This window comes from Frieseomelitta varia, unplaced genomic scaffold (genome assembly GCF_011392965.1).
Source record: "Frieseomelitta varia isolate USP_RPSP 00005682 unplaced genomic scaffold, Fvar_1.2 scaffold_213, whole genome shotgun sequence".
In the NCBI taxonomy this organism is placed as follows: domain Eukaryota; kingdom Metazoa; phylum Arthropoda; class Insecta; order Hymenoptera; family Apidae; genus Frieseomelitta; species Frieseomelitta varia.
The window spans coordinates 158,558-186,159 of record NW_025109895.1 but is presented as its reverse complement, the minus strand read 5'-3'; the positions used below and the strand labels follow the sequence as shown (position 1 = coordinate 186,159).

At 39.5% G+C, this 27,602-nt stretch overlaps 3 protein-coding genes across 11 annotated transcripts in view; 2 read left to right on the top strand and 1 right to left on the bottom strand.

Moving 5' to 3' along the window:
* The window catches only part of LOC122527202, a 38,281-nt gene extending 31,012 nt beyond the window's left edge, over positions 1 to 7,269 (top strand). Inside the window, exons 4-6 of one of the 2 annotated variants that reach the window (XM_043651181.1) lie at positions 3,189 to 3,407; positions 4,485 to 5,923; positions 6,071 to 7,269. In XM_043651181.1, the coding sequence (XP_043507116.1) occupies positions 3,189 to 3,407; positions 4,485 to 5,923; positions 6,071 to 6,875 (2,463 nt within the window). In that variant the 3' untranslated portion in view covers positions 6,876 to 7,269. Of the gene's footprint in view, positions 1 to 3,188; positions 3,408 to 4,484 lie in introns of both variants that reach the window. The other variant, XM_043651180.1, reaches the window with a different exon arrangement.
* Positions 7,270 to 7,608: 339 nt separating this feature from the next.
* LOC122527203 (sodium-independent sulfate anion transporter) lies at positions 7,609 to 11,645 on the bottom strand. Of its 3 annotated transcripts, none has more exons than XM_043651182.1 (9): positions 11,298 to 11,645; positions 10,107 to 10,330; positions 9,841 to 10,036; positions 9,355 to 9,575; positions 8,712 to 9,276; positions 8,403 to 8,629; positions 8,149 to 8,322; positions 7,922 to 8,084; positions 7,609 to 7,852 (listed from the first exon to the last, which is right to left on the bottom strand). In XM_043651182.1, the coding sequence occupies exons 2-9, from the start codon at positions 10,314 to 10,316 to the stop codon at positions 7,701 to 7,703; spliced, it is 1,908 nt and encodes a 635-aa protein (XP_043507117.1). In that variant the 5' UTR covers positions 10,317 to 10,330; positions 11,298 to 11,645; the 3' UTR covers positions 7,609 to 7,700. The 3 variants fall into 3 exon arrangements, with proteins under 3 accessions (XP_043507117.1, XP_043507118.1, XP_043507119.1); XM_043651183.1 differs by lacking the exon at positions 11,298 to 11,645 and adding an exon at positions 10,448 to 10,495; XM_043651184.1 differs by lacking the exon at positions 11,298 to 11,645 and having other exon boundaries at positions 10,107 to 10,349.
* A 60-nt stretch (positions 11,646 to 11,705) lies between these two features.
* On the top strand, positions 11,706 to 16,894 carry LOC122527201 (putative uncharacterized protein DDB_G0286901). 6 transcript variants are annotated; one of them, XM_043651177.1, is made up of 5 exons: positions 11,706 to 12,156; positions 12,773 to 12,842; positions 13,154 to 13,582; positions 13,661 to 13,842; positions 13,915 to 16,894. In XM_043651177.1, exons 2-5 carry the CDS (start codon positions 12,778 to 12,780, stop codon positions 16,770 to 16,772), a joined length of 3,534 nt encoding a protein of 1,177 aa, XP_043507112.1. In that variant the 5' UTR covers positions 11,706 to 12,156; positions 12,773 to 12,777; the 3' UTR covers positions 16,773 to 16,894. The 6 variants fall into 6 exon arrangements, with proteins under 6 accessions (XP_043507112.1, XP_043507110.1, XP_043507108.1 ...); XM_043651175.1 differs by having other exon boundaries at positions 12,729 to 12,842; XM_043651173.1 differs by having other exon boundaries at positions 12,725 to 12,842.
* The last annotated feature ends 10,708 nt before the right edge of the window (positions 16,895 to 27,602 follow it).

Below are 27,602 nucleotides of genomic sequence, written 5' to 3'. Positions count from 1 at the left end.
ACTTTTTAAAGTGAAATTATATATTTTTTGCTCCATATTAATATCGATGCAACTCGACATTTTCTATAATAAAGTATTATCTACATATGTCGAGAACTTATCAATTTAGGAGATTGTTTAATCTTAATTCTGTAAAATCCATCGTACGAAATAGGAAAAGAGTCTGCTGAATATTACTGTGTTCATACTTGTCCTTGTCTTTAATACATAGAATTTTATAAAAAATTGACGCTAAGATTTCTCCTGATTTGTTAATTTTTCCACATAAATAGGTCGATACTTTTTTAAAGGGGATAAAAAGCTGCATCGATTGGTCTATTAAAAAGAAAAACACGCCCTATATAAGTATCTCGTATATAATATTATGAAATATATAATAATATAATAATATAATAGTATATAATAATATATAATAATATAATAATATAAAATAATATAAAAAAAATCACCCTATATAAGTATCTCATATAATATTATGAAATATATAATATAATAGTATAAAATAATAATAATAATATATATAATAATATGAAAAAAATCAATCTATAGAAGTATCTCATATATGATATTATGAAATATATAATATAATAACATAAAATAATATAAAATAATAATAATATATATAATAATATGAAAAAATCCTATAATAGTATCTCATATATGATATTGTGAAATATATAATATAAAATAATTAATAATACATATAATAATATGAAAAAAATCCTATATAAGTATCTCATATATGATATTATGAAATACATAATATAATAATATAAAACAATAATAATATATATAATAATATGAAAAAAATCACCCTATATAAGTATCTCATATCAATATTATGAGACATAATATAATAATATAATATAATAATATGTATACTAATATGAAAAAAATCACCCTATATAAGTATCTCATATAATATTATGAAATATATAATATAATAGTATAAAATAATAATAATATATATAATATGAAAAAAAATCAACCTATATATAGAAGTATCTCATATATGATATTATGAAATACATAATATAATAATATAAAACAATAATAATATATATAATAATATGAAAAAAATCACCCTATATAAGTATCTCATATATAATAATATATAATAACATGTAATAATAATAATACATATAATAATATGAAAAAAAGAATCACCCATATATACAAGTATTTCATATATAATACAATAATATATAATAACATGCAATAATAATATATATACTAGTATAAAATAATAATATAAATGCCACATACAGTTTATCCATTTCGATTTCCGTTATAAATTCAATCACGTAACCGAGCAGAGATAATCGCGCCATTTTTCAGTTGTTTTTCTCGAAATGAAACGCCGATTTTTTTATCACCCGCCGATAACTGATATTCGCGTGCAGATAATCAGCTTTGAAACGAAGTTTGAAGAGTTGGCTGGCGGTTGGTTCGACCTCTCCGCGCGATGAACGAAGAAGTTGGAAAAATAATAACCAACACCCGGGCACACGGAGTGGGTCAAATGCTCATCTGGCTGGAGATGCTCGCCTCTCTTAACTAAATACGCCTGACCCATTCAGATAGTCGTAAACGTAACGCGGTTTCCAGCAAACTCGGTCCACTCGGCGGCCACAGGGCCCCGTTATTTCGAGTGTTGTTCACTCCGAGAACCAGTTTTTATCGTCTATCCGAACGTTATTCGGCCAGCAAACTCATTTGCAAACTCCTCGCACATACGTACGTACGCTCGGTGGCCAGTTCTTTTTTTTTCTTCTTCTTCTTCTTCTTCTTCTTCTTCTTCTTTATTTCCTCCGAGGAAGTACACCTTGCCAAGCATCGCGGTTACGATCAGATGTTGACTAACCGAACTGGATAATTACCTCCACGGCACGTGATCACAGGGAATATAATGAGAATAAAGAGATCGTTATCCCACCGGTGAGCAACTGTCGGCAGGACTTTAGGCTTGCTGACTGAAGGCTACGAAAACTCGCGACTGTTGGTCGTGGCTGCCACGTTAAATTTATTCGCGTGGTTTCTTTCTCTGTTTTGGGGATGTTTAATTTTTTGGAAAATGTTGCAATATATTTATAATAATATATAATATATTTAATATATGTTATATAATATATATAATATATTTAATATATGTTATATAATATATATAATATACTTAATATATATTATATAATATATATAATATATTTAATATATATTATATAATATACATGATATGTTTAACACATATTATATAATATACATGATATATTTAATATTATATTATACATGATATATTTTATATTATATTATAAATAAATAAATTATGTTATGTTATATTATATATTATATATTTATAATATATAATAATATATAATATATAATATGTATAATAATATATTTACAATATATTTAAAATAATAATAATTAATATATTAATATATAATAATAGAATTATAATAATAATAATATTGATATAATATTTTTAAAATATCAACATTTGGAAATGTTAGGTTCGTTTTTGCCCAGGCATGTTTGTGGAATGTTTAATTCTTTAGAAAATAATTCATTGCTGTAAAAATACCAATATTGGGAACTATTCTCTTAGAAAAATTCTAAGGTTCAGTATAATAACACAATTTATAAATGAAAATTATAATTCAAATGCAACAAACTGTTTTTTACCGACTTAGATACATTGATCTCACTGAAAAAAAAAAAATCTTATCCTTTTTATAGTAAACTGACAAAATTGCACGATTTCTCTCCCACTGGAAACGACTGTATCATCGAGCAGTTCAATCAAATTCCCTGCAAATAAAAATACTCGCAACTCTGAAAACTCGTTAACATCAGCGGTGACTAATAGTAATTAACGTAATTCCGTGGTTCGATACTCTGTGTGTAATAAAGAAATCGCTACGTTCGATCACGAGTCTCACTTACAATTAGATGGGATCCTCTGAGCACGCTCCACTCGATCCTTTGCGTAACGACTTCAGGTTCCTTTGGTTCGCTCTTTCTAGAATTAATTACATGCCAGCTTTAATTTCATTCTCACAGGAAATTAAGTCTCGTGCGGCGCACGAGAGAAACGAGTTCAACAGACTGTGGCAACAGTTTGTTGAACAGAGCAGACTCGGAAACCCGAATCGATCTCCTCCTAAGACCGTTTGCTCTTTTTTTTCTAGCTGCTGACGAAGGTTTGCCAGACGCCAGGTGGCCACGTGGTAGTCTCAGAAGCTGTGTCCACCCTCAGGCTGAAATACGGCGAAGGCGGGAGATTCCGTTTTCTGGCTGGGGCTCTCCTCGCCCCGAGAGCCGCGATCGCGCTCAGAGTCGCCGGAGTTTCCTTCCTGAACGCCTTCCTCAAATCTGCGCCGCGAACGCAAACCAGATTGTACATTCAGGTAACGTGCCCTCGATCGAACGTTCGCCAGTTTTCCAGAGGGTTCTTGGAATGAAAAAAGGAAAAATGAAAAATGAAAAGTTGAGGGAGATACGTTGAGGCATTTTCTAGCTTTCTGTTTCTGTTGTTTGAATAAAACATGTCCCTCATTTTTATATATTCATTCATATTTTACATATGTTTATATAAATATATAATTTCTATGATATTTAATTAATTATATTTAATTAATTATATTAAATATAATAATATATATTTATATTTATATAGTATTTATATACACATATATATAGTATTTTATATATATTTATATATATATTAAATTATATAACTATAATATAAAATTATATATTTGTATAATATTTTATATATATTTATATTTAAATATATAATATTTTATATATATTTATATTTAAATTATATAACTATAATATGAAATTATATATTTGTATAATATTTTATATATATTTATATTTAAATTATTCAACTATAATATAAAATTATATATTTATGTAATATTCTATATATATTTATATATATTAAATTATATAACTATAATAGGAAATTATATATTTGTGTGTAATATTTTATCTATATTTATATTTAAATTACATAACTATAATATAAAATTATTTATTTATATAGTATTATTTATAAAACTTATATATTTATATAATTTTATATATATTTTATATAATTTAGTTTCAGTTAGAAACAAGTTAGAAAATGTTTAATTTAATGAAATGAAACTCTATTAAGCATTACCCTATTAAGTATCTCGATGTGGCTATAAATTACTGAAGTTATCTCAATTTCTTTTAGTTTCAGTCTAACATAATTGCAATACATGTGTGTCTAATGATGAAGAATTTAATTGACAAAGTGAACGATAGTTTGAGTAATAATTAACGTATGTTAATATGAGAATATCTTTGTCGTGTCTCGTTTGAGTCAGTTCAATACATAAAATATGTATCAAACTCACTTTACGTGACCAAGAATTTGTCTGTATATAAAAAATATTTGGCACGTACGAAAGAAATTTACCACGACGTAACGTTGATTTATTCGCTATTAGGCCGAGGCCTGCGAAGCTGGACTAGAGCCGCAGGTGCTTCATGAATGGCTGAAAGAATTGGACGGCCGGGAGGAGGACGCTTTGCACGATCTCCTGCATAAGGAGGTTCAGAAATGGTCACACAACTGCGTGGACGTGGACGCCCTACAGCGGCGAGTGGTACGTGCCGAGGAAACTTGCAGGATCCTCGGCAAAAAGGTATCGGCCCTGCAGACGCAGCTTCAGCAGATGCAGCTGGAGAAGCTGAACAATTACAACCTCGAGGACAACCGTGAGAAGATGACCGTGCTCAGTACGAAACAGTCGCCGAAGGTGTCGTCGAACGCCGAGGACGAGGGCATCAGCTCGTCGGAGAGGTCGAGCAGCCCGGAGAACACGAAGCACCAGCCGCGTGCTGCCAGCCGTCAGAAAGGCACCAGCAACGTCTCGCCAGCGGACAACGATCAGGAAACGACGATCGACGACGTGATCGAGGAGCTGAGGATCATCGTGAAGGACGCCGAGGAGGAGATCGGCGACAAGAGCCGCCACGAACAGAATCGAATAGACCAGGGCTTCTACAACGCCGAGGACTCCGCCGAGATCAAACTGCGCAGAACTGGCTCGAAGGTTTCGCTGGACAATTCCGAGGCGTACGTCTACGACAAGGTGTTGAAGAGAGATCGTCCGACGGACGCGAAGGCCACTTTGAAATCCAACACTGGCTCGAACGTGTCGCAGAGCGTGATCAAGGGCGAGCAGGTGACTTACTTTGGCAACGATCGGGACTACAGCACGGATTCCAACGACGAAGCGCGTCGAGTCTCGAAGTCCTCGGTTGAAGGTAGCGTGAAGATCGTCGTAAAGGGGCCAGACGTCGAGGAGGCGATCGTACCGACGATTCTGCATCCTCAGCCGCCTAGGAAATCGCCGCCCTGCTTGTCGGCTATCATGGCGGTGAGGCGTTGCGACTTCATCGACCAGGAAGAGGCGTTCAATTCTCACGACGAAGACATCGAGGACGAGACACTCGGCGATGGCAGCGATTCCCTACTCAGTGCCTCTCGGCTGAAGTACAGCGGGAAGAGCGAGACGTTCGAGGGCCAGGTGAAGAACACCGAGGTCGATCATTTCCAGAAACAGTGCGGCAGGAAGGAGACGGAAAGCGGCAACGATCGGAAGAGCTTGAAGAAGAGCTTCGACGACCTTCGACGCTTCAGCGGAAGCGAAACGAAGGAGAAGAAGACGATCAGGAACTACGAGACGTCGTGCAACGCGAAGAGCAGGACGACGAACGATGCCAAGTCGAACAACAGGCACGACGGTGTTTTCTCGCAGAGGCACGGCTCGAAGTACAGAAGCGAAGTGGAGAAACGGAAGCTGCTTCGTAGGTCGGCGAGTCACGATTACCTGGAATCGAGCGCCTCGAGTCCACGATCGAAGAGATCCGGCAAAAGCAGGGTGGAGAGCCACATCAGGAAGTTCGAAAGCTTGAACTCGTTCGACGAGCATCGTAGCCTCCAGAGTTACCTACAGGGGAGACCGGGTAGCACGGAGAATCTGAGGAAGCAGGAGCAGTTTTTCAGGGAGGAGAGCTCGAGATGCAGAATGCGCAGGTCCGAGTCGTTTCATCACGTCTCTCACGTCGCCAGGAAGGACCAGTGCTCGTCGTCCCAGGGAGGAAGCGACAGCGGATTGTTCTACATAACGGACTTCAACCTCGAGCCTCTGGTAACGCGGCGACCGAGGTCCATCGAAGCCCCGAAATCGCCCAATCTACTGACCAAATCTTTGGACAGAATCGACGAAGGGTTAGACTCGATGATCGATATTGTAATCACGGAAGAAAGAAGCCAGTGGAGCTCCAGCAAGTATCAGTCGAAGACGAAGAAGTCGCGGGAGGAAAGAACGCTGATCAGATCGAAGTCGAGCAGGTTGGAAGACTCGAGAAGTTGCTTCGAACTCGGGTCAAAAGCGAGGAAAGAAGAGTCGAAGAGCAAACACTTGAAGAACGACGAATTCTACTCTGGACACGTGAGCAACAAGCAGCTGAGAAGCGACGAGTTGTACGAGGAACAGAGGAACCGAGAATGGAACGAGACCAACTGTTCCAGAAGAAACGAGTTAGATCTCGATTGCACGCAGTTGATACTGACGAAGAATGGCGCGCGACACAATTCGTTTTGTCAAAACGAGACTATCGGCAACAGGTTCTTGAACAAATCAATGGATTCCGGGATCTTCGCTGGGCGAACCTACGACACGTTTGGATTGGGGAAAAGTCGGTTCAACGCTGGGAAATACTCGGGAAATCAACAGGTGAAAGAAAGTCCGATTGGAAGAAGAAACACCACCTCGTCAGCGGGTGGAAATCGTGGGAAGGTCACTGACGTTGTTTCAGGGCTTTATTAGAATTATTTATAAGCGTGTTTAAATCTTTTAATCCTGCTCACATGCTCACAGAAAATACTATATTGTATATTCGATTATATTCTTGTACAGATTTTTGAGAGAGTTTCAAGCGATTATTTCGTATAATATTATTTTGCGATTGATTTATCTGACGTTTGATATTCGAATCAAAATACTTAATACCTATCGCAATATTTATCGTAAATCGTAATTAAGCAAATACACCATTGCAGTTCAATTATCGGCCAATTGATAACTTAAATTAATAAACTGTTGATAAATTTGGTAAACATGTACGTCTCAGCATGATGATAGATATTTTGGTGATGGAACCAATTACACGATCTTAGCGGACAGTGTGCAATATATTTTTTCATAAGAATAAAAATATATAGGATATACAAGAATATGTACCTTTGTAATTACGTTGCGTCGAAGGAAAGACTGTAATTTATAAACGTTTACGTAAGCATGTACAAATTATAACACATAAATATTTACTTAATATATTATTTATTTCTTACTGGTATAACAAATGTAAAAAAAGAAAAAAAAACAGAAATATAACATACTTCTTACATACTTTTCTTAATTGGTACTGAATTTGTCAGACGTTCCATTTTCTTCAATTTGATTTAACAATACTGAAAATTGTCCTGCGATGGATGCTACTATTTTAACGAAGTGCAAAAGTAAAAAGTTTGTTTCAATAAAAAGAGTCAAGGTAATCTTCTTATGAAAATTTTCATGATAATATCTGTGAACTTTATCATTTCATGGAAAGAGTCGAAAGCGAAACTTTAAACTGAAAATATTATTTACTGTTTAACTGGCTGTAGCGTGTAACAATGTGGTTGTGACTTCATTAAGTTCATGGCATGAACGACTACTTCGATGAATAATTTCGGGACTATTTAACATTAATGGTTCGTGCGATTTGTCGCGTGTTATTTCTAAAAGTTGTTGCGATGTTTTATCTAGAAATAGGAAACAATTAATGGATATAAGCGTATATATTGAAGTAGATGTAATATATTTATATTTACCTTGATGCGTCGATAATAAGTATGATAATTCATCCTGGGTAGAAATATATTGAAACTCTTCTCCGCAGGCTCCTTTAAGTACAGCAATAACATCCGATCGCGGATTGTAAAAATATAAACCTTGTTTTCGATTGTTAAATTCATTTATCAATGTTGCTATTCCCTGTAATCAAAATAGCATACCATAGGCTTTGCTACATAAAATTTTATCGTTAAATTCAACCTACTTTTGCGGCAGTAAAATCAGCTCCGAGAATATACCTGCAGTCGACTACAACTGGAACTTGACAAGAACCTTGCTTTATTCCGGCATTACCAACTGACTTTTTAATAAAGTCCACAGCTGGAAAATAAAGACTATTTCCTGGTGTTACTAAAAGATAGTCAGCCCCAGAAGTTGTCTAAAATACACGCAATTCGTGTATGTTTAAAAGCGTGTGATTACACGATCTTATTTCTTGGTTTCTCATTCATTACTCACTTTACATTTGTCAACGTGTATTGTAGGACGTGCCGAGGGATATAGCAAGAACATGAGATTTATTCCTACACCTAATAAAATTCCATATTCAACACCAACAATCAAGCAGAACAAGAAGGTCACAAACATTGGAATCAAATCCTTTTTACTGGTTTTCCATATGAGCTTTACAACTTGATATTCAATCATGTATATCACCGCACAGATAATAACTGCAGATAAGGAAGCTAAAAAGGAAATGATATCTATTTAGAGATATTGATTTACAAAACACAGAAATTAACAGAAATAAAGAGAAAGTTGCATCACCCTTTGGTATAAAGTAGAAGTAAGGGGTAAGTAGACTAAGAGCCAGTAATATTAATATCCCAGTATATAAACCACCCATTGGCGTTTTCACACCACTGGCATGATTCACTGCAGATCTGCTAAAGGAGCCAGTAACGGGCATTGCACTTGCGCAAGATCCAAGAACATTGCAAATCCCTAAAGTAATTAGTTCCTGAGTGGCATCTACTTTGCCACCGTTTGCAAAAGCCTTTGCTATCGCCACGTTCCCAAGGACTCCGATTATTGGTACTAATGCTATAGATGCACCCAACTCTGAACACATTTCAGTGAAAGTCAAAGTCTCATTTTTCACTCGCGTGGAAAACGGAGGTAATCCAAAGGATGGAAGACCGGATCTCACAGGGCCAGTGAGAATGAACGGGGAACCATGTTCGGTAGAGTTTAGTTTGTAAGCAATGGTGGAGCAAATTATAACAATGACAGCGTTTCTAGCTGTTGATAATAACCATATCATTTTCATCAGTATCCTTTGATATCTATTTGGTTTCTCGTTGTTCGAGCACAGCTTGATGTCTTTCATTTTCTAAACAATGACAACAGCTCATTTTATTTATAATTATTTAAACACTTCAACTTTGGCTAACACGTATCTTTACATTACCCTGAATAACAGTAGGATAGTGATACAAGACAGGCTCATCCCAGTATCCCACCAATTGACCCGATGAATGTTTTGTAATACTTTTGTTAAAGTATCCAAGAACCCTTGGGAGGAGATTCTCAATCCCAAAAGACCCTTCAACTGAGAAACCACAATTATAACAGACGTCGCGGAGGTGAATCCGACTGTGACTGGTATCGATATAAAGTCTACAAGTACGCCTGGAATACAAATTCTGCGGTCAGTGTCAAAAAGACCAAAAAAAAAAAAAAAAAAAAAAAAGAGTAAAGGGGAAAGGAGGTCGAGGGTTTCCATTTACTGGGTCATTTGTTGGCAAACGCGCGATGGNCCGAGCATGAATATGAAGATTACTTTTCTCCATCGTTCTTAGTTTTCTCGAGAAAGTCAATTTTGAAAAAAAAAAAAAAAAAAAAAAGAGAAAAATGCTGCGCGAAAATTGTGATTATTGGTAACGTGACACACTACCTAGTCGCAGGAAAGCCATCAATATTTGCAAGCAACCGCATAAAAAGGCTAGCAATATCGCGAAGTCCGCGTTTCTGCCTTGGACGTACTCGTGAGTCATCAGTGCCATAAGGGCAGTGGGTCCAATCGTGATATCTTTACACGAGCCGAATACTATGTACACCATGGCTCCCATAAATGCGGAATATAGGCCATACTGTGCAGGAGACGTAGGATTTGTTACTTTAAACGAACGAATTGTCTCGTTGGAGAAAGATATCGTTCACCTGAGGCTCTAAGCCGGCTAGAGTGGCGTAGGCAAGTCCTTGCGGCATAACAGTGAGCCCGACGGTGACGCCGGCTATGGCATCGTTCAGAAACTTCTCGGAATTGTAATTCGGCAACCATCCGGTAATTGGTATTCGTTTCTTGACAAATTTATTGAACTGTCCGCCTCTCGGATGCCATCGTTTCTTGTCCGTGTCGTCCAGGGCCATTGTGAATTATGCACCTTCGAGAGAAAAAAAAAAAGCGAACAAGTTGGTTGTCTGAAAGTGTGAAGAAGAACGGGGAAACAAGGGCGAATTACTACGATTTTTCTTTTCCCATTCTTCCTCTCTTTCCTCACCCGTGAAAGTAGCAACTTTCACCGAAACGCAAAAAGCTAATCCTTTTCAAACGATCGCGCGGTTTACCACTAACAGCTATTAGCGGGAGAACCTACTTGAAATATATTCAAATTGGCGGTGTTCGCGGTTACACGGCGTAACGAGAGACTAAAAGAGACTAAAGGCATCTCGGTCGCTTATATAGCCGCAGATACACCGTGAAATTCGTCTCACGTTACCGAAGGAAAACTTCGCTGCTAGCCTTCACACTTTTTACCATCGAATGTTAAAAAAAAAAGAGAAGAAACTAATTACTGCTTGGCGTGAGAAGCAGGTATTTATGTCGATCGTTTGAATGTTCCAGCAATAATGTGACAAAACTGTCCGATTTACGATAAAAGATGAAAATAATACATGGCCAGTATAACGATATAAAGAATTAAAAACGATTAAACGTAGAAAAAAAGAAATATATGTGAACGTGAATGACAACGTATATTTTTGTCTTTTTGCCGGTACGTGCACCGAAACAACAACCGCGAGAACGTCACGGGTGTTAACGATCGTATCCCGCTCCAATAATTGCCGGGCAAAACACGCCACTTGATTTGAATTTCACTTGGCGTAAAGGTTATACCGGGCGTAAAGGTGTCTTTTTGCCGTTTTACGTGTCATTGACCACCACGGCTATTCCCATGCGACGATTTCACGACACGATTTCAACTCTGTCTGACACTTCAACTCGACCGGCTGAATTAAAGGGCCACGGCTACTTGACCCTTCTCGTTGACAACGACGATCGGACACGCATCGAGAAACTATAACGCGGCCGCATGCGAGTTAGATTCTCGTCCAGATATATATACGTACCAATTACACGGCAGAGCGAACGTGATAACATACTTCCGTGGAGCGCGAGCGTTGCAGGGGGCACGTCGTTAATCATTATAAAATATCGTGTCCGTACTTGTCATTTTCCTCGCAGAAGTATCGATCATGTACGGAAACGAGGGCGTGTAACCTTATTCGCCAGCCGACTGCTAGCTCGCGCGATGTCATACTTTCTTTTACAATTTCATCGTTGCACGAATTTACAGAGAGAGAGAGAGAGAAAGAAATGGCCAAATGCACTTTCCGCGAAACGATCGCATGTACGCACCAAGCACGATCTTACTACGAACTGAGCGTAAGAATCGGCATTTCGGGTTGGTTAGGGATGGTTCGACGAAAGAGAGAGAGAGAAAATGCAGTTCGCGCATTTGCCGGCAGAGGGACTGCATCTCTGCTGCAGTCGGTAATTTAGGAAGAACGAGTACGGGAGAGCTTGTTATCTTGTCTCGGGTGACAGCCAATAAATTCTACGTTTCGAAACGTCCTTTGAACGGGGGCATCGTTTGAATTTCGAAAACGTTTATTACGGTTACGGAGAGCAACAAAGTTTCCCTGAAGGGAATCACCGTCGGGGGATCATCGTCACGTTTATCGAGCGACCTAATGCCGGATAAATATGTACGATGAGAGGGCTACGCGAGAGTCGCGTTCCTCTCGCACGCTTTGGAGATTTCTCTTTCGTTTGCATTTACGCATCCCCCTGTCCGTCAGTATTATGGCGTCCTTTACTGCGGTCGGTTGTCTGTTCTAATCTCCGTGAATTCAATGGAAGTGAAACATCCGCTGCAAAATATTCTGGTTTAACGCTTTGATCGTCATCGAGAGACTAAATTACACGGTAACTAGACAATTTATCAATATCCGTAGATAACCGTATCGTCGCCGAGTCGAGAGAGATTCGGTAACGACGACTTGGTCGTTTCAATTGCGTCGTAAACGAGCTCATTGTTGTTGTTTTTGATGTCCCGAGCGAGGATACGGACTCGCTGACCAAAGTGACTGTCATTTTCCCTGTGTGTTGGCCGTAGAGCCAGTTCATAAATTTTTATACGGTGTAACGTATCGTTATCGAACGGTTATTATTATTGTTTTTTTTTTTTCATTTATCGTTACAAAATTTGCCAATGACCTCAGGTTATTACCCGGAGAAAGTAATTTGTATTAATAGAGAAGCTATTATATTGCAAAGGTACAATGTGTTCAACTATTCACTCTGTATGTTTCAGTTTTAATATTTTGCGCCGTTTCGTTGTTTTACATTTGATGACATTACTGATTGTCTCTGCGACATTGGAATTGTACTTGTTATGTTTCACAAGCGTGCGTTCCTTTGCTCTCGATTCTGAATATGATTGATGTATTATGAAGATCACATTTCGTTTTTTTTGTAACTAAATTTGTAATAGGTAGAATGGATTCCGGTGATACTGATTTAAAAAAGACATTTGATATAGAGCAGATGGCCTTAATCGGCAAGATGCATAATATGCAGTGGCTAAAAAGTAATTCTCAGTTATCAGGCCAGTATGTTTGTATCTATTTTATACATTTTAATTTACTCTGTTATTTTGCATTTCTGTATTATCCTTATGTTGTTGCTTCAGTAACTAGTTCTTCTATTATCTAAAGCTTTAATGAAATACGATGTCAGAATAAATTTATGTTTATTTATGATGATTAATATTCTTTTGTCATACAGTAAGAATTATAACCTTGTAAGCAAGTGATATCTAATCAGTAGTAGAGTTCTATATATTTAAAAAGTGAAAATTGTAAAATATTGGAAAATTATTTGTAATCATATTTCCTAATGCTGTGTGTCTTTTACATTGTAGCACAAAAACACTTCCAGATGAGAAAGAAACAATAAATAATACAGTTAAAAGTGAAGTAAATGAAGGAACACAAGAAGAGAGTGAAGTTGTTCCAACTGATACTCCTTCAAACAATTCTGAATTAAATAAGATTGATTCTGTTTTAAACAAAGATACAAATGAAAACGATAATACAGTAAACAAGAATATACTTCAATCACCTTTGGAAGTGGTTGATTTTTCTCAGAAAGATATGGAAACAGTTTGGAGTAAAGATGTTGATGTAACTAATACGCTATTTCCAAACTCTCAATCTTTGATAACACAAAAGGTGGATGATCAAGAAGTGATCAATATGTCTGTAACGGAAAACATTGTTACGGTTCAATTGGAGCAACTCAGGCTTAACGAAGAGGAAAATAATAAATCTGACGAATCACGTAATGAATGGTGTGTAATAAATTTAGGAATTTATTCTTTCTATTGCAAATTTGTATATTTTATATGTGTGTTACTTATGTGGGTTAGGGGTAATGATCAGCATAATATATCAAAGTCAAACAGTGACATAGATAATCAAGTAAGCTCTAAGCAATGTCATGATAACAATAATAATAATGAAAAATCCAAAAGTCAGTCATCACTGGACACAAAGACAAATATACAGAAGACAAAAAGATTAAGTGACCAAAAGATTAAAAAACAAGCAGGTAAGAATGAAATTTTCAATGTTGATATTGTTGAAAGAAATTTGTAGTAAGAAGGAAGTTTTTTGCTTGCAGGTAATTCTTTAAAAGAACCTTGGAACTCAAAACATGGTTCTAAATCTAAGGATGACTTGTTCAATTTATGTAATGATAATATTGTAACCTCGACTTCTATGGATCCAAAAAGAATAGCTGTAGGGACAACATCTAAGCTTAATGATAAATATAACAAGGTCAATAGTTACAATAAAAATTTAATGGCAGGAAAAGGGACACGAATGAAGGAGCAACAGTTTTTTAAACAACATTTTTCTACATTTAATGATAGTGGTAATAAAAGCAGATCCATAGAAGGGTTAGATGAGAAAAGTAAATCTGTTGCAACAAAATTAAAACCAAGTGGAAGTGAATTAGACAAAAAAAGTAATGACGTAGTGGATGACATAAAAAAATGCCATAAGGTTGAAGTGACACGTACTCAATCATATAATGTCCAATATATTAGGAATAAATCTTTAGTAAAGTCACAGCAACGATATTCAAGAAATACAACTAAGCCAGAAGAAAATGGTTGTATTAATAATCCATCTGGCTTTAATAACAGTATTAATGTGTCTAATTCAATTGAGAACGTATCAAGAAAGAAATGTGAAACTCAACAATCTTCAGCAAATAAACAAATTAGCAATATGCAATTCAGTCAGAATGCTTTTGGGAAAGGTACAAAGAATTCAAATATTACGGACTGCAACACAAATGAAAGAAATTCAATAAAATCAAACTCGATATCAAATAAACGAAATTATCCGAATTTATCTAATGCAAAGAATAGTAATGAAAGAAATATTAGAGATGATCAGGCATACAATCAGAAATTTAAGAAAGATTCTAATATTTATAGGCGATCTTCGGGCGTTCTTCAGACATACTTTAAAGATGTAAGTGGAAAAACAAAAACAGATGATCACAAAAGAAATATTACGGATAATAACATAATGAAAGATTACAGAGTAAATCATATTAATTCAGGAGATGGAAGAATGCGTTCTCAATCTAAAAGCTCAAAAATAACTGTATACTCGCATAAGACAAGTAACGGTGCTAGTAATACAAAGACTGATGCATTAGATTCAACTGCTATAAATAATGTACAGTCTATAAATCCATTAAATTCTTTTTCGAGTAGTACCAAAGATTGCACAAGTATATATACATCATCTCATACACCACAAGAATCGCAGATTTCACAAGCTTCTTGTAATGGAACTGAAGTACAATTTGTGAAGACTGAACAAGAAGATACTAGTAATAATAATAGCAATAATAAAACGAGTACTAGTAATTCAGAAACGAAATCGGTTAAATTTTTAGATAACATTCAAGAATTTAATGTGTCACATCATTCAGCAACATCATATTCTGATAATTCCACACATCAAAGCAAGCTCCCAGCAAATTCATTTTATTCTGATTTACAGAATATATCACATCCAAATAATGCTCAACAAATTGAAAACCATCAAAATGTAGAAAATAAAAGTTATTTTGATAATAATAATTCTCAATATAATAATACGACCACCAACAACCAGAACACCGAACGAGATTTACATCTTATGGATTTAGTGCATCAAAAACCAGAACAAACGTCGCATATATCACAACAAAATGTATTGCCGCATCATAATTCTAATTCAACTATCACTATGGGAAATGGTTTACCGTATCAGAATATGCCTGCTGTCTACCTAAATCACTATAACAATACACAAACTGTACCAAGGAAAACAGCTGACAGTACAATCATCCCTCAAAATGCTATAATTCCAAGTACCTCTTCTTACACTGTAGAGAATCAAAACATGCTGCAAACTGATCCTTCCAACATTTTGATGCATAATACTCAAACATCGGTTATACCTCCACCAGGTTTTCACAATCATCCTATAACTACGCAGCCTAATCAATGGAATTTGCCTCTACCTGATGTGTTTCTTTTTGGAAATATGATGAATCCTCCGCATTCTTTGAACATACCAATGCAGAATTCCAGAAACATGTGCAACACAGATTTCAACAACATTCAACAACCAAATTATTTGCAGCAACCGTTATATTATGTTCCACCGATGTGCATGCAAAGTTGGAATCCCATGATACAGTATCCAGCGCGACTATTCCAAAATCCTTCGTACAACAATTGCACAACATTTCCAAATCAAGTATTGCCAACAAATACTTTGACAGACTCTATGAATTGCCCTGTGCCGACGTCTGTACAGAACAATTTGTATAAACATTTCCAGCAGATGCAACCTATGGAAAATGCTCCGAGTTTTACTGTTCCTATAAAGCTTGACAATTACATGGGAAACGTACAAGGTTGTAAAGCGAATAATGTTAGAATGAAGGATAACGCTGTGGACGTTCACATGAGACCTAGTCAGTATCGACCACCTGTGCCAAACGAATATCAAAATTGTTTTCAAGATAATCAGCTAATGGTACCGTTCTCGTACGCGGTTACAATGGACCCTAAGAGTGGCCCGTCGAACATCCACATGCAAGTGAATCAGAAATACGATCCGTGCGGCCTTGCCACCGGTTATCAAAGAATTCCAGAATCTTGTCCTGTGTTTCACAGTAATCAGCATCCCAACAACAGAAAGGACGACGTATCAAAAAATACTACCGAATGTGTACCACCTATGGTGTCGCCAAGAGAATGTATGTACTACGGAGTTAATTACTCGCGAAAAACTGATAACATGCAAAATTCAACCATACGGTCGGATGTAAAACCTGTAACGTACAACATGCACGCGCAGCATTACGTCCCTCAATTTCAAAGGAACGCAACTTACCATACGTTGCCCAAGGATCTTTCGTCGAGGGTGAACATGGGACGTGGTACACGCAAAATGGATCAGTAAGCCTAGAAAAACGGCGGACAAACTACCATGCGTATACACTTATTTCTTGTTTTCGATAGATAATTGCGATTAAGCGGTACAAAAAAAAAAAGAAAAAAAAAAAAAAAAAGAAAAAGAAAAAATTCACCGCGACGCGTGCAACGCATTATACCCTTGACAGATTTTTTCAGTTAACCCTTCAGCTCTCAGCGCGGCTGTCGCGTTCCCGTGGAAAATGCGGAACGGCAGCCAGAGTCGGATCAAGTTTAACGCGCGTTTCTACTCTTGCTAAATAAACCTGTGGCCCTCGACTTCGAATTGAAAAATTTCATTCAAATGTCGCGTGTAACAGCGCGAACAGTGAACCGCGGGCAGCGAACCGCGGTGTGTATTTTCGCGGAGAGCGGAGAGCGAATAAAAGACAGCTGGCTGGTTTCAATCGACATTGTGTCGCGCATAAATTAAAATCAAGAAATTTTCGCTTGCGAAACTTGCCGAGTTTCCTCTAAATAATGCAGCGACGCGCGGGTGTATTTTATACAGGTACGGGGCAGGTTTAACGTGGCGGCAACAGCGCTCCAACTGTTAAAACATTTTGTCAAAATAGGTCAATGCAAATTTCAGCGCGATACGTTTTCAGTTTGTCCGTCGTTACGTCAATTTCACGATATCGATTCGCGCCGCCTCGCTTGCCCGATTCTAGGTTTTTCAAACTACTTTAAAGATTTGTCATAACAAATCAACAATTAAACGGGTAATTAAACGGGTTGAAATTAATCCTCCGAGAGAACGGGGAAACGTAACTGTAATTGAAAGCACTCATTGTTTGCGCGGCGTTTAAATGCGATCATTTGACCAATATCAACCTTCATAATTAATAACGAACATTCGATAAATGACATGCAGATAAAAATTAATCAAAATTTCGTCGTTTAAAGTCGTTCGGAATTGTATCTACAAAAAGTACACGCTGCGTTTTACATGTCTTGAGATCACGTCTCGTTATTATTTCAACGACACATTTTCAAAGTTTGATTTCGCATATTCGTTGATTCGCTATCGTGATCTCAAATGACTTATTTTATAATTATTTCCAGGTGTCAAACGAATTACGACAACAATCTACCGTAAAAAACTAATAATCTTTTACTGTTGCGGATGAACAAACTTCCAGCTGTAGAATATCAAAGACGTTCTGAAATACCACGAATATTGACCTTTCTGTATCCATCCGATTTAACATTTACTCAACATACGATACCTTGATCGAGCCCCTCAACTCCGCAACTCCAGGGAGAAGTGAAAGCATTAACCAATTCCACTCTAATCACCGATACAATATTCCCCGTGTACGTGTAACGCTCAAGTGCAATCGAACGCGACCTCAGCAAATTCAAATATCCCCCCGTCCGAACGTTAGACAGCTCGGTGTGGTGGCCCTTATGATTCGAGGAAGAGGATCAGGACTGTTAGTCCTGTCCGGATGTCCTGACATTGACGTACAGTTACCTTGAGATACTGAAGTCGAACGTAGCGTAGCTACGAGAGCTGAGGCCACCGAGCCCCCAGAAGGATGGTAAGGAAAGCTATAACATCGGCTGAGATTGGCTTTGGCGTGTTGGTACGTCGCTTCTCATTTGAATTTAGATTCATCCTGCTCTTCCCCTATCGTCCTCTCTTCCCTCTCTCTCTCTCTCTCTTTCTCTGTCTCTACATATACTCGTTATCTCTCGCTCGCTCTTTTGAGAAAGAGATTCCCTGCTTTCGTTCCACTGATACGCGTCTACTTTCACCGTAATAGCGCCAACCTTCGACATTCTACGCGTCTACGAGCACGAGAAAGAAACTTCCTATCCTCCCCCAGGTTTCCCATCCGAAGGGGCCAAAACGCGCACACTTCCCCTCCCGTATAATCCAGGGAATTTGAGAAATATGTGCCTGACGTGCAGGAGCTTTTCTCCGCAGCTTCAGTTCGCCTCGTACGAATGCCGCAAACGAATGCCACGGCATCCACGTTATTGGAACGTTAACGCGATTCTAGAACGTTAAATTCGCTGGGTAAGTGGAGGAGAATCGGCAGAACAACGGCCGATTCGTGAATCGGTCTCCGGTTACCGTCTGTGCACTCTCTGGTGCTGTTTCAATTCTTCAATTCGGCCCCGTCAACGAGTCTCACGTTCGAAGAGAGTGCGCAGGATTCCACTGCGAGTGAGTGGATCTTAAATTCGCGTGCTTCCTCGGATACTCGAAAGTATCCTCGCGGGACGGTGACGCGCTCGGTCAAAGTGAATTGGATATCGAAAAGCAGAAGCACGACGACGACGACACGACACGACGCGACGCGACGCGACGCGACGGTCCCCGCGTGTCGCAGTCGAGAGCAATCTCTCTATGTGTCGTGCATTACGGTCGCATCACGCGACCAGCAAACTGCTAAGCCCAAGACAGCTAGACATTCATGGCGACGTGGATGAGCCGGATAATTGTCACGCGATTTTCCGCGATCCATAAATCGCGATTTCTCGGGGACAAAGGATCTCCATCTCTCCGAAGGAGAGACGAGCGAGACGAGTGGATAAACGATTGACACGTCGCGGCTGATATTTACGCGCAACGTCGCGGATAAATGCGAGGAGCACGCGAGAGAAAAGGTACGCGATCGCGCGCAGAGCGCAACGTGATCTCGGACGCAACGCCAGGAAAAATATCGGCAATTTTACAAATCTGTCTCTACTGTCGAGCAGAGACGTCGAAGGGGTCAAAGGGGGATGAAGAAAGTGGAAAAATATTGGCAAATAGCGAGGGAAACAAGAAAAGTGTACGCGTACAGGCGAAGAATGGCAAAAGGGTGAGAAAGAGAGAGAGAGAGAGAAGGGTGAGTTTGGTTGGAAGACCAGGGCATCTACGAATGAGGGGGATGGCAGGGGAGTTTGAACTGCAGAGAATAAGCTCGGTGGTGGCACTGGTGCTCGCTCGGGCGAAGGGATTGGCGGGGATTCGACGAGAAAGATCGGCGGCAAAGGGGTCGACAACAGAGGGTGCGGGTCGGTGTGGATTCGCGCGCGGCTTCGTGCAGAATCGACTGCGGAGGCAGGGCGGAGGACGACCCGTGAGTTATCGCAGCAACTATCTGCTCAACTGGGCGGATTTATTTCTATAGGTACAATCTGCTGCGCAAAATAAAGTATTTTGAAAATAAGAAGGAGGACGAGACGATAGAGCCCGGGGATATCATTCGCCATTTGTTCTACGACGGACGTGCGCGTAGTCTGTATATTCCACGGATATTTTCACGTATGCGTGTCGAATATTCATACGACGCTCGTACGGTTGGAAAGTGGTACGTCTTCGTTTGATAACGTCGTGAATAAATTCGCGTTTCTTCCCCGCGGCACAGTTACCAATTTCAACGTTCTTTAAATACGGACGACAGATTAGACGAACGTTAAAAAAGTGATGTTTTATCCTGTGACACGAGCTGTGACTCAGTCCAGAACGAAGTGATGTGAATCTTGATTGACTCGGATGAGGTGCGATTCAATTAGCGTTCGAATCGAAACGATCGAAACTACGTACAGGGAGAGATTTTAGGCACAGCGTTAAAATTCACGGCTGAATGTGAAAAGCTTCGCGACAGCGTGAAATGTATTGAAATTAAACACACGTACGCGAACGGATGTGTGCACGCGGGAAATAAATTGCGTGGATAATTCAAACAATCGGACGATTAATACCGGCTGCGCGAATTGGTAAAAGAACGTATTACGGTCGAAATTATTCCCGCACCGAAATGTATTCAAAATATTATTACGGTACAGCGACTTCTGTTTAATAATTATTCATCTGTGCCTCTGCGAGCGAAATCACGTGCTCAATGGAATAAAACTCTAGTAGGCAATAAACGATGGAATTATAAAGTGCGTATAAACTTTCTCTAAACTCCCTATAACACGACGAAGTACTTATTAGCCGATAACCACGACGATTAACGTGCAAAACTTGCGTCAGAAGAAATTAAAACACAAGATATAGAAAAAAATTTATGACACAATAGAATACAATAAAAAAATTTACAAATTACTCTTTTCGATTAGTAATAATTCTAATATTGATAAAAAGTTGATTTCAAGGTGTTAAGTTGTCTCGTCGAACAGAACAGAACAGAAAAAGGAAACAGAAATCCGCTTGCTAAAACTGTGTCAACATTGGACTATTTCCTGGCCGAGATCAAATTTGACAAATCGTGCAAACGATTCGAACATCGTAACATAAAAACGCACTTTGGATTATGCCTCATGAATTTTCACCGGTGCAAAGCGACTCAACAGTTTCATTTATGTAGATTCGCTCGCGCCGTTCTCGAAACGCGCCGCAATTTAGTAATTCTATCTGGTTGGTTATTTCAAGGGGAATGTTTATTCGTGCAATCGCCCCGCTGGAATTCGCAATCGAAGAGCGCAATTATTATGTAAGGGAGGCGCGATGTTTGGAAGACACCGAGGAGAGAGGTTTGGAAGACTCGATTTGCATCGAATCGCAGTAACTTTTACCGCGAGCACGAGAAATCGTAGTGTGCCCTCTTGAAATTGCATTACCATTCGCGGGCGCCATTCCGAATATTTTCTCTTCCGTGCGTTCAGAGCCGACATGCTTATTAATTTTGAATTTGAAATAACTCGCAGACGTTAATGTTTCGATATACGACGCTTCCCCAACAAAAATTCTTACGTAGCCTGCCAACTACAATTTTACACGAAACGGTCGTACAAATTGGGCCCATCGAACGGAAATATTTCGCTTTTTACGTTTTAATTTCATCGTTATCTAAATATTGAACTCAAAAATGAATCATCCCGGAACATATCGATCAACCTAAAATACCTCGTATCGATACGTGATATACGTCTTCCGGCAATTCTGTTGAATAATGATGTAATAAATTCAGTTCTCGATATTTCACAAAAATCGATTTTCCATTTTTTATTTTCCCTCGTAGTTCGTACGAAATGATCTCGCATGATTTTTAGCAAATTTACACCATGGTTTTGCCGTAGCATATTTTTTGAAAAACTTTTAAACCGAGATACATTGCTGAAGCAATGTTTAAACATCTCAATTTCCATGTAACGGCATGTACAAACATTTTCTGTAGTGTAGTTTCCGTTATAAGTAGACTGCGGATGTTTGTGCATTTTAAGGAAATTTAAGGGCGCAGGAATCCGCAGAATCTGCGTAATATGCAAATGTACATAAAATATCTAAAGTGGGGTACTTATTACAATATTTAGCAGAAGAAATAAATTTCTATTCAGCTTTCGTTTCTTTGGTAAACTTCATAAAAATGTAACGAAAACGCATGAACATCCGTTCGTGTAATCTAATTACAAAGAGAATAACCTTGTTCAAGACTTTTACACGTTAGTCTATACAAATAACTGATGAATGAAAAAATCGATAAAAATGGTTTCCTTTACTCGAATATTCCTAATCTTGGACGAACCACTTTGCTCGGTACGTTGTGTCAAGTATTCTCGTTTCGGGCGCACGTTTCTCAGCAGCTTCATTTCAACGACGGAGAAAACAAATGCTCCGTGGCGTGTCAAAATTTTAACCGAGCTGCATAAAAATCCACGACAAATGCAATTCCCGTGAAACGAATGAAACGTTTCGTCGCGAATGAAAAACGCCGCGGCATAGATAATTCGTACTTTAGAACGCGTAAATCATCGGAGAAAAGAGCATGTAGATTATGATCGATAAAAGGATAAAAGGAAAAAGCGAAATAGACGCTCTAAAAATAACATAAAAATTTCTTATGCGGATTTTATGATGCATTTGTCGAAAATTATCGCTGCTTGCAAAGTAACAGAGACGCGAGATGAAATTCTGCGAATATTTCGTCAGTGATAATACGAGACAGATTTATTCAGTGGTCATGGAGATTCTGTGAGCGACCAATCGCGACGCCGATGCTTTCACGCAGACACAGATCGTGATTCCTTCTTTCCGTGATTCCTGAATCGGAGTTACGTACGACGGAGAAAATACCGGAATTCTCGGAGATTGGGACAGCATCAACGTCGAAGAGAAATGCGAACGAGATGCGTCCTCGATGCAACACTCAAACGCAGATAAAGCACCGAGAGAAAATGACCACTCTAGATAACGCGCGTCTCCCACGTATTTCGTGTATACACGGTCCGGCTGAAGCAATTTTTAGAACGGAAGAATTAATTACTTCGAATTAGAGCCACCGGCGCGACGCGACGCGAAGGTTCGAACGTGTTTGTATGCATAAATACGTGTCTCGCGATGATTAATTGTGCGAGTTTAGCGCCATGGAATTCGTCGTTTCGATATTAGCCGGAATAATTTTGATATAAATTTCATCTGGGTTGCGCGGTTATAAAAAATGAGCGGACGCAAAGGATGGGCAAAAACGGAAGATATACCGCGCTTCGTTCTTTTGTCATTTCGATTACAGGGGAGAAAAAAACAACCGCCATGGAGGAAATTCCGCCCTTCAGTTTTCTGCAATTTCGATTTTTAATTCGTGAAAGTAAATACCTGTTTGAAAGAAACTAATTTAACCCACAACATTGTTCTCGTATTTCAGTTTCCCTCCCTTCTTGGTTTTTCAAGCGAAGCACCTTCTATCCACGCCAAGCTGAAACTTTCTCGTTGGCCTTAGAATAATGGAAACGTGAGAGAACTCCAAAGAACGCAAAACACACCTAGGCAACCAAGTCTGGCAAATATCGCCGGTCCTCGATCCCTGCAAGTTTTAATCCGAGTGGAAAGAGAAAAAAAACAAATGTTCCCGAACTCTGTAGAAACGTTCGGTAGGGACGTCGTTTAAATCGACGTCGATCTCGTTCGATCGAAAGTAGTAGCAGCAATAATTCGCGAATTGAGGAAGCTCCGATGTCTTCGCCAAACACGTCTCCATTTCCTGTCCCCTCCCTCCCTCCCCACCACTCTCGCGATCGAAGGAGAACAAATGACAAACGACCAATTTAATTTCGCGAGATGAGACTCGCTGCTGGCTACAAGATTACCTCCAATAAAGAAGAAGAAGAAGAAGAAGAAGAAAGGTGTCTTCTTCTTCTTCGAAAAGAAAGACATCGTCTCGTCGTTCGCGCGATGTTCGCAACAAACTAATTTCTTAAGGCGATGCACTCGGACGATTAACTCTAGATATAGATAGATGGGACGGCGAAAGAGAGAAGTGGAGCGTACAAAGAAAGTTAGCGAAGACGATCCATCAATGACCTCATGACGCTTCAAAATTACGAAGCACCGTCGGATGTACGAAACAACGTTGAGCGACGTTCGTCCCCTACGACCCGACGCCGTGGATCAGTCAGTAATTGATCGGACGCTGAAGGAGTAAACACTCGGTCGTTGATTGATGAACTAATCAACCCTGCTAAACTATCGTAGATTCTCGCTCCCGATTCCCACCCCCACTCTGCCGCCTCTCCGGCCTTGCTGGTACAAATCAAATCTTCCTGCCGCTTATTCTGAGCAAACGCAATTTCGAAAGGTTGTTGTTGCGACTACTTCGAAAATTCCACGTACATACGTTTGGGCTTTTCGTAATAATTTGCCGTTAATAACTGTTTGATTAACACGAACGCGGGACGGCCGGTTTAGCGAAGTATCGAGTATCAATTGCACCGGTAATAAAACAGCACGAATCGAAAATAGAATTTGAGAGATACATATTTCCACGGATGAACCGCTGTACACTCGTGGAGAAATAACGGCGATGATGGAGCAGGACAAGATCCGAATAGAAATCTAATATCGTCCGCGTACGCCCAACGAGCAAACGATTTTATTCGATCGGAAGATAAAGGCAGGCAACGGCGTAATTCCCGCGTTATTCCATTGGATTTTCCATCGAATTTTTGTATTGCGCGGCACCGTAGCGCGGAGGCAAGCGGGAGGGAGAGTATCACGGGAAAATTTAAATTAATTTCCGTGAAGACGGAAACGGGTCCAATTAACTACGACCACCGAGGGGGAAAGACACGAGACAGAATTCTTGCACGTTATTACCATGCCGTGGAAGACTGCCTGTCCTTATTACCGTACCTCGTAATTCTTTCGCGAATGCAATGCTGAAAATGCTTTAATAACACTCGAATCGAATCTCCCATAACGTAACGCGCGTCGACTTTTCAAGAGACGTGGAAAAAGGAGAAGGAAGAGGGGAAAAAAGAAATAAAAGGCAGCCACTAGTGCTGAGAAAGCGTAATCCGTTAAAAAATTCAACATCGCATCTTGGCGACGCGATAACAGGAGGGGGTGAGCACCGTTCGATACATGTGTCCAGATACATATGTACGTACGTACGTACGTACATGCTGTATAATATAGACACGGTAGAAAATTAACGTTCCGCGAATTAAATAAGGATCGCGTGAGAACGATTTTCTGGTTCGAAAATCATTAACAAATTGCAGGAGCATTGTTCGCGTAAAAACAGTAAACAGCGAATATCGTTGCGAATGCATTTTAATTTCCACGGGGACAAGAGGTCAGATCAACTGTATTATCCAAAGTAACGTGAAAATAAATTAATATCGAAAGCCCCGGATAATATCAAATTGATATTAAAGTAACATTACTGTTTAATCAATATCAGTGATATCGAATTCACGGTGTCCGTTGTACGCGCATGCTGGTAATCATATGTTCTACGATGTAATACAAGAGACTAAACACGATGATTATACAAAAGGGTGGATAGAGGCTTCTCGCCGCTCGCGGTATCGTTTCGCTGCGATCGACAAACGAAAGGGGGAAATCCTGTAAAAAATTTCTTATTATTTTTCGACAAGTCTGTTATCAGCGCGGTTTTATTGCTTTTTCTTTGACCCGAAGTTACATCCGGACGTTGAGGTCGTACTATGGGAAAGAGGGGACGGGACGGCGAGTGGAAAAGGGAAAACGAAAAGCCAAGGGGGGGAGGGGGGGAAAGGGGGAAGCGAAAATCCGTAATTACGACAAAATCACTTGGCCGACGAGAGAATTCTCTATTTCCGTGAGACAATATTGCCAGCCATTGCGTTCCGCAAAACGAGGAGCTTCCGCTTGTTTGTTCGTCTCCTCCTGCAAATTACTGGGACAATTTCTAAAACCGGACGAAGCAAAAACCGGCGCGACGAAGAAAAAGCGAGCGCGCGTAAACGAAAACTATAAGCTACCTCGCCCGGGAAACTTTATAATCGTTCATAATTAATATTTCCACGTACGAACGCGTATCATTGTGCTTAAGTCGCGTACATAGTACAGAGAACACGGCGGCGTACGCGCGTCCAACAAATTAATTTCAAACTTTCGTCCGAACGAATAATATATATATATATATATATATTTATACCTACGAAAACGGAACTAGAATATGCGCATTGTGCGCGCACGAGATGCTTCAAAAATGCTTTAAAATAGTAAATCAATTAAAACGGAAAACTATTTTGCTTGCGCTCTCTTCCACCACGAAACTCGATTTCCACTGACAATTAACGAAACAATTATAAAATCCAGCCGCGGCCAGGAAATCGCGAATTCTCGGATACGTTTTTCGTGAAAAAAAAAGGAAAAAAAGCAACAGAAAAAAAGTGGGGGAGGGGAAATACGAAACAAGAAAAACACCGGAGAGTGAATTCCGAATTCGTAACGCGTGACAAACAACGACGTGTATTCAAATAAAAATATTGAAACGCACCGGGAAGTTTCATTACTTGCTCCAACATTAATTCGGGAGGCATACATTAAAATTGCATTAGCAGGAGAAATGGCGCTACAGAGTTTCCATAACTCATACAGCACGCGCATAACAAGAACATGCAAAACGACTAGGTTCTCGTCTTCGTCCGCATGCTGTTGTTCGCGCGAGAGGAAGTTTGTCCTCTCGTTCGAGGATCGCGCGCTCTGATTAATTTCTTGATTCGAGCCGCTATCTTGGCCACGGCTGGCTTGAAAACGAAACGTTTTACGATCGTTTCCTAGCCGCGTGATGGATCCGGCGTTCGTACATTTGCGTTCCCTCTCGTCGTTTCGCCGCCGCGTTACGTAAGGGTTGAAAACGAATGAATAACGAAGATTACGTCTATCGTTTGGCGATTATGAAAATGACGGCATTAACGGGTTTCCGGCGACGGCGAGTTACAGGCCCCTGCGAGGTATAACGCGTCGGTAATTTGAATTTGCGATGAATCGGGTTATCCATCTTCAAAGATAATATTAATTTTCGCGCCGAAGGGATTACGATTCAATTCATATTAATGACACGCAACGATATATCCCGCAACCCTCGAACGCTCCCACTCTCCCCCTCCTCCCACCCTACCCCTCGATTTATCACCGTCGCGAGACTCATTTTCGGGTTTTCGGCCTGCAATTGAGGCGAGCTCGGTGAGTGACTGGTAATTCGCGCGCGCGGTCGAAAGAAACGGAAACGGTGTACGCACAAGTTGACAGTGAAAACGTCGCGCGCGGAACCTGCGGTGAATTTAAGGTGTTCGCGTTTAACGCGATACGATCGCCGTACAAACGAACCGTGTAATTGCAAACGTGTTCCCGTGACGTGAAATCGGATGAAACGGAAAGCTCCTACGGAGCAGGCGGCAACGGCCTGACAACCGCGTCAGTTAAAAAACTGCTGCTTACGGAAAGAAATCAGATTAGCGTTAGCTCCGCCGGGTGTCGAGCGGAGAGACAGGCATTTTCTAAATGCAAATTACTCGGTGTTACGTGAACACAACGCGACGAGCCACCGCCATGATTACGACGAATTGTCGTTGCTACTGTCACGTGGTGGTAGGAGGATTACTCAAAAAA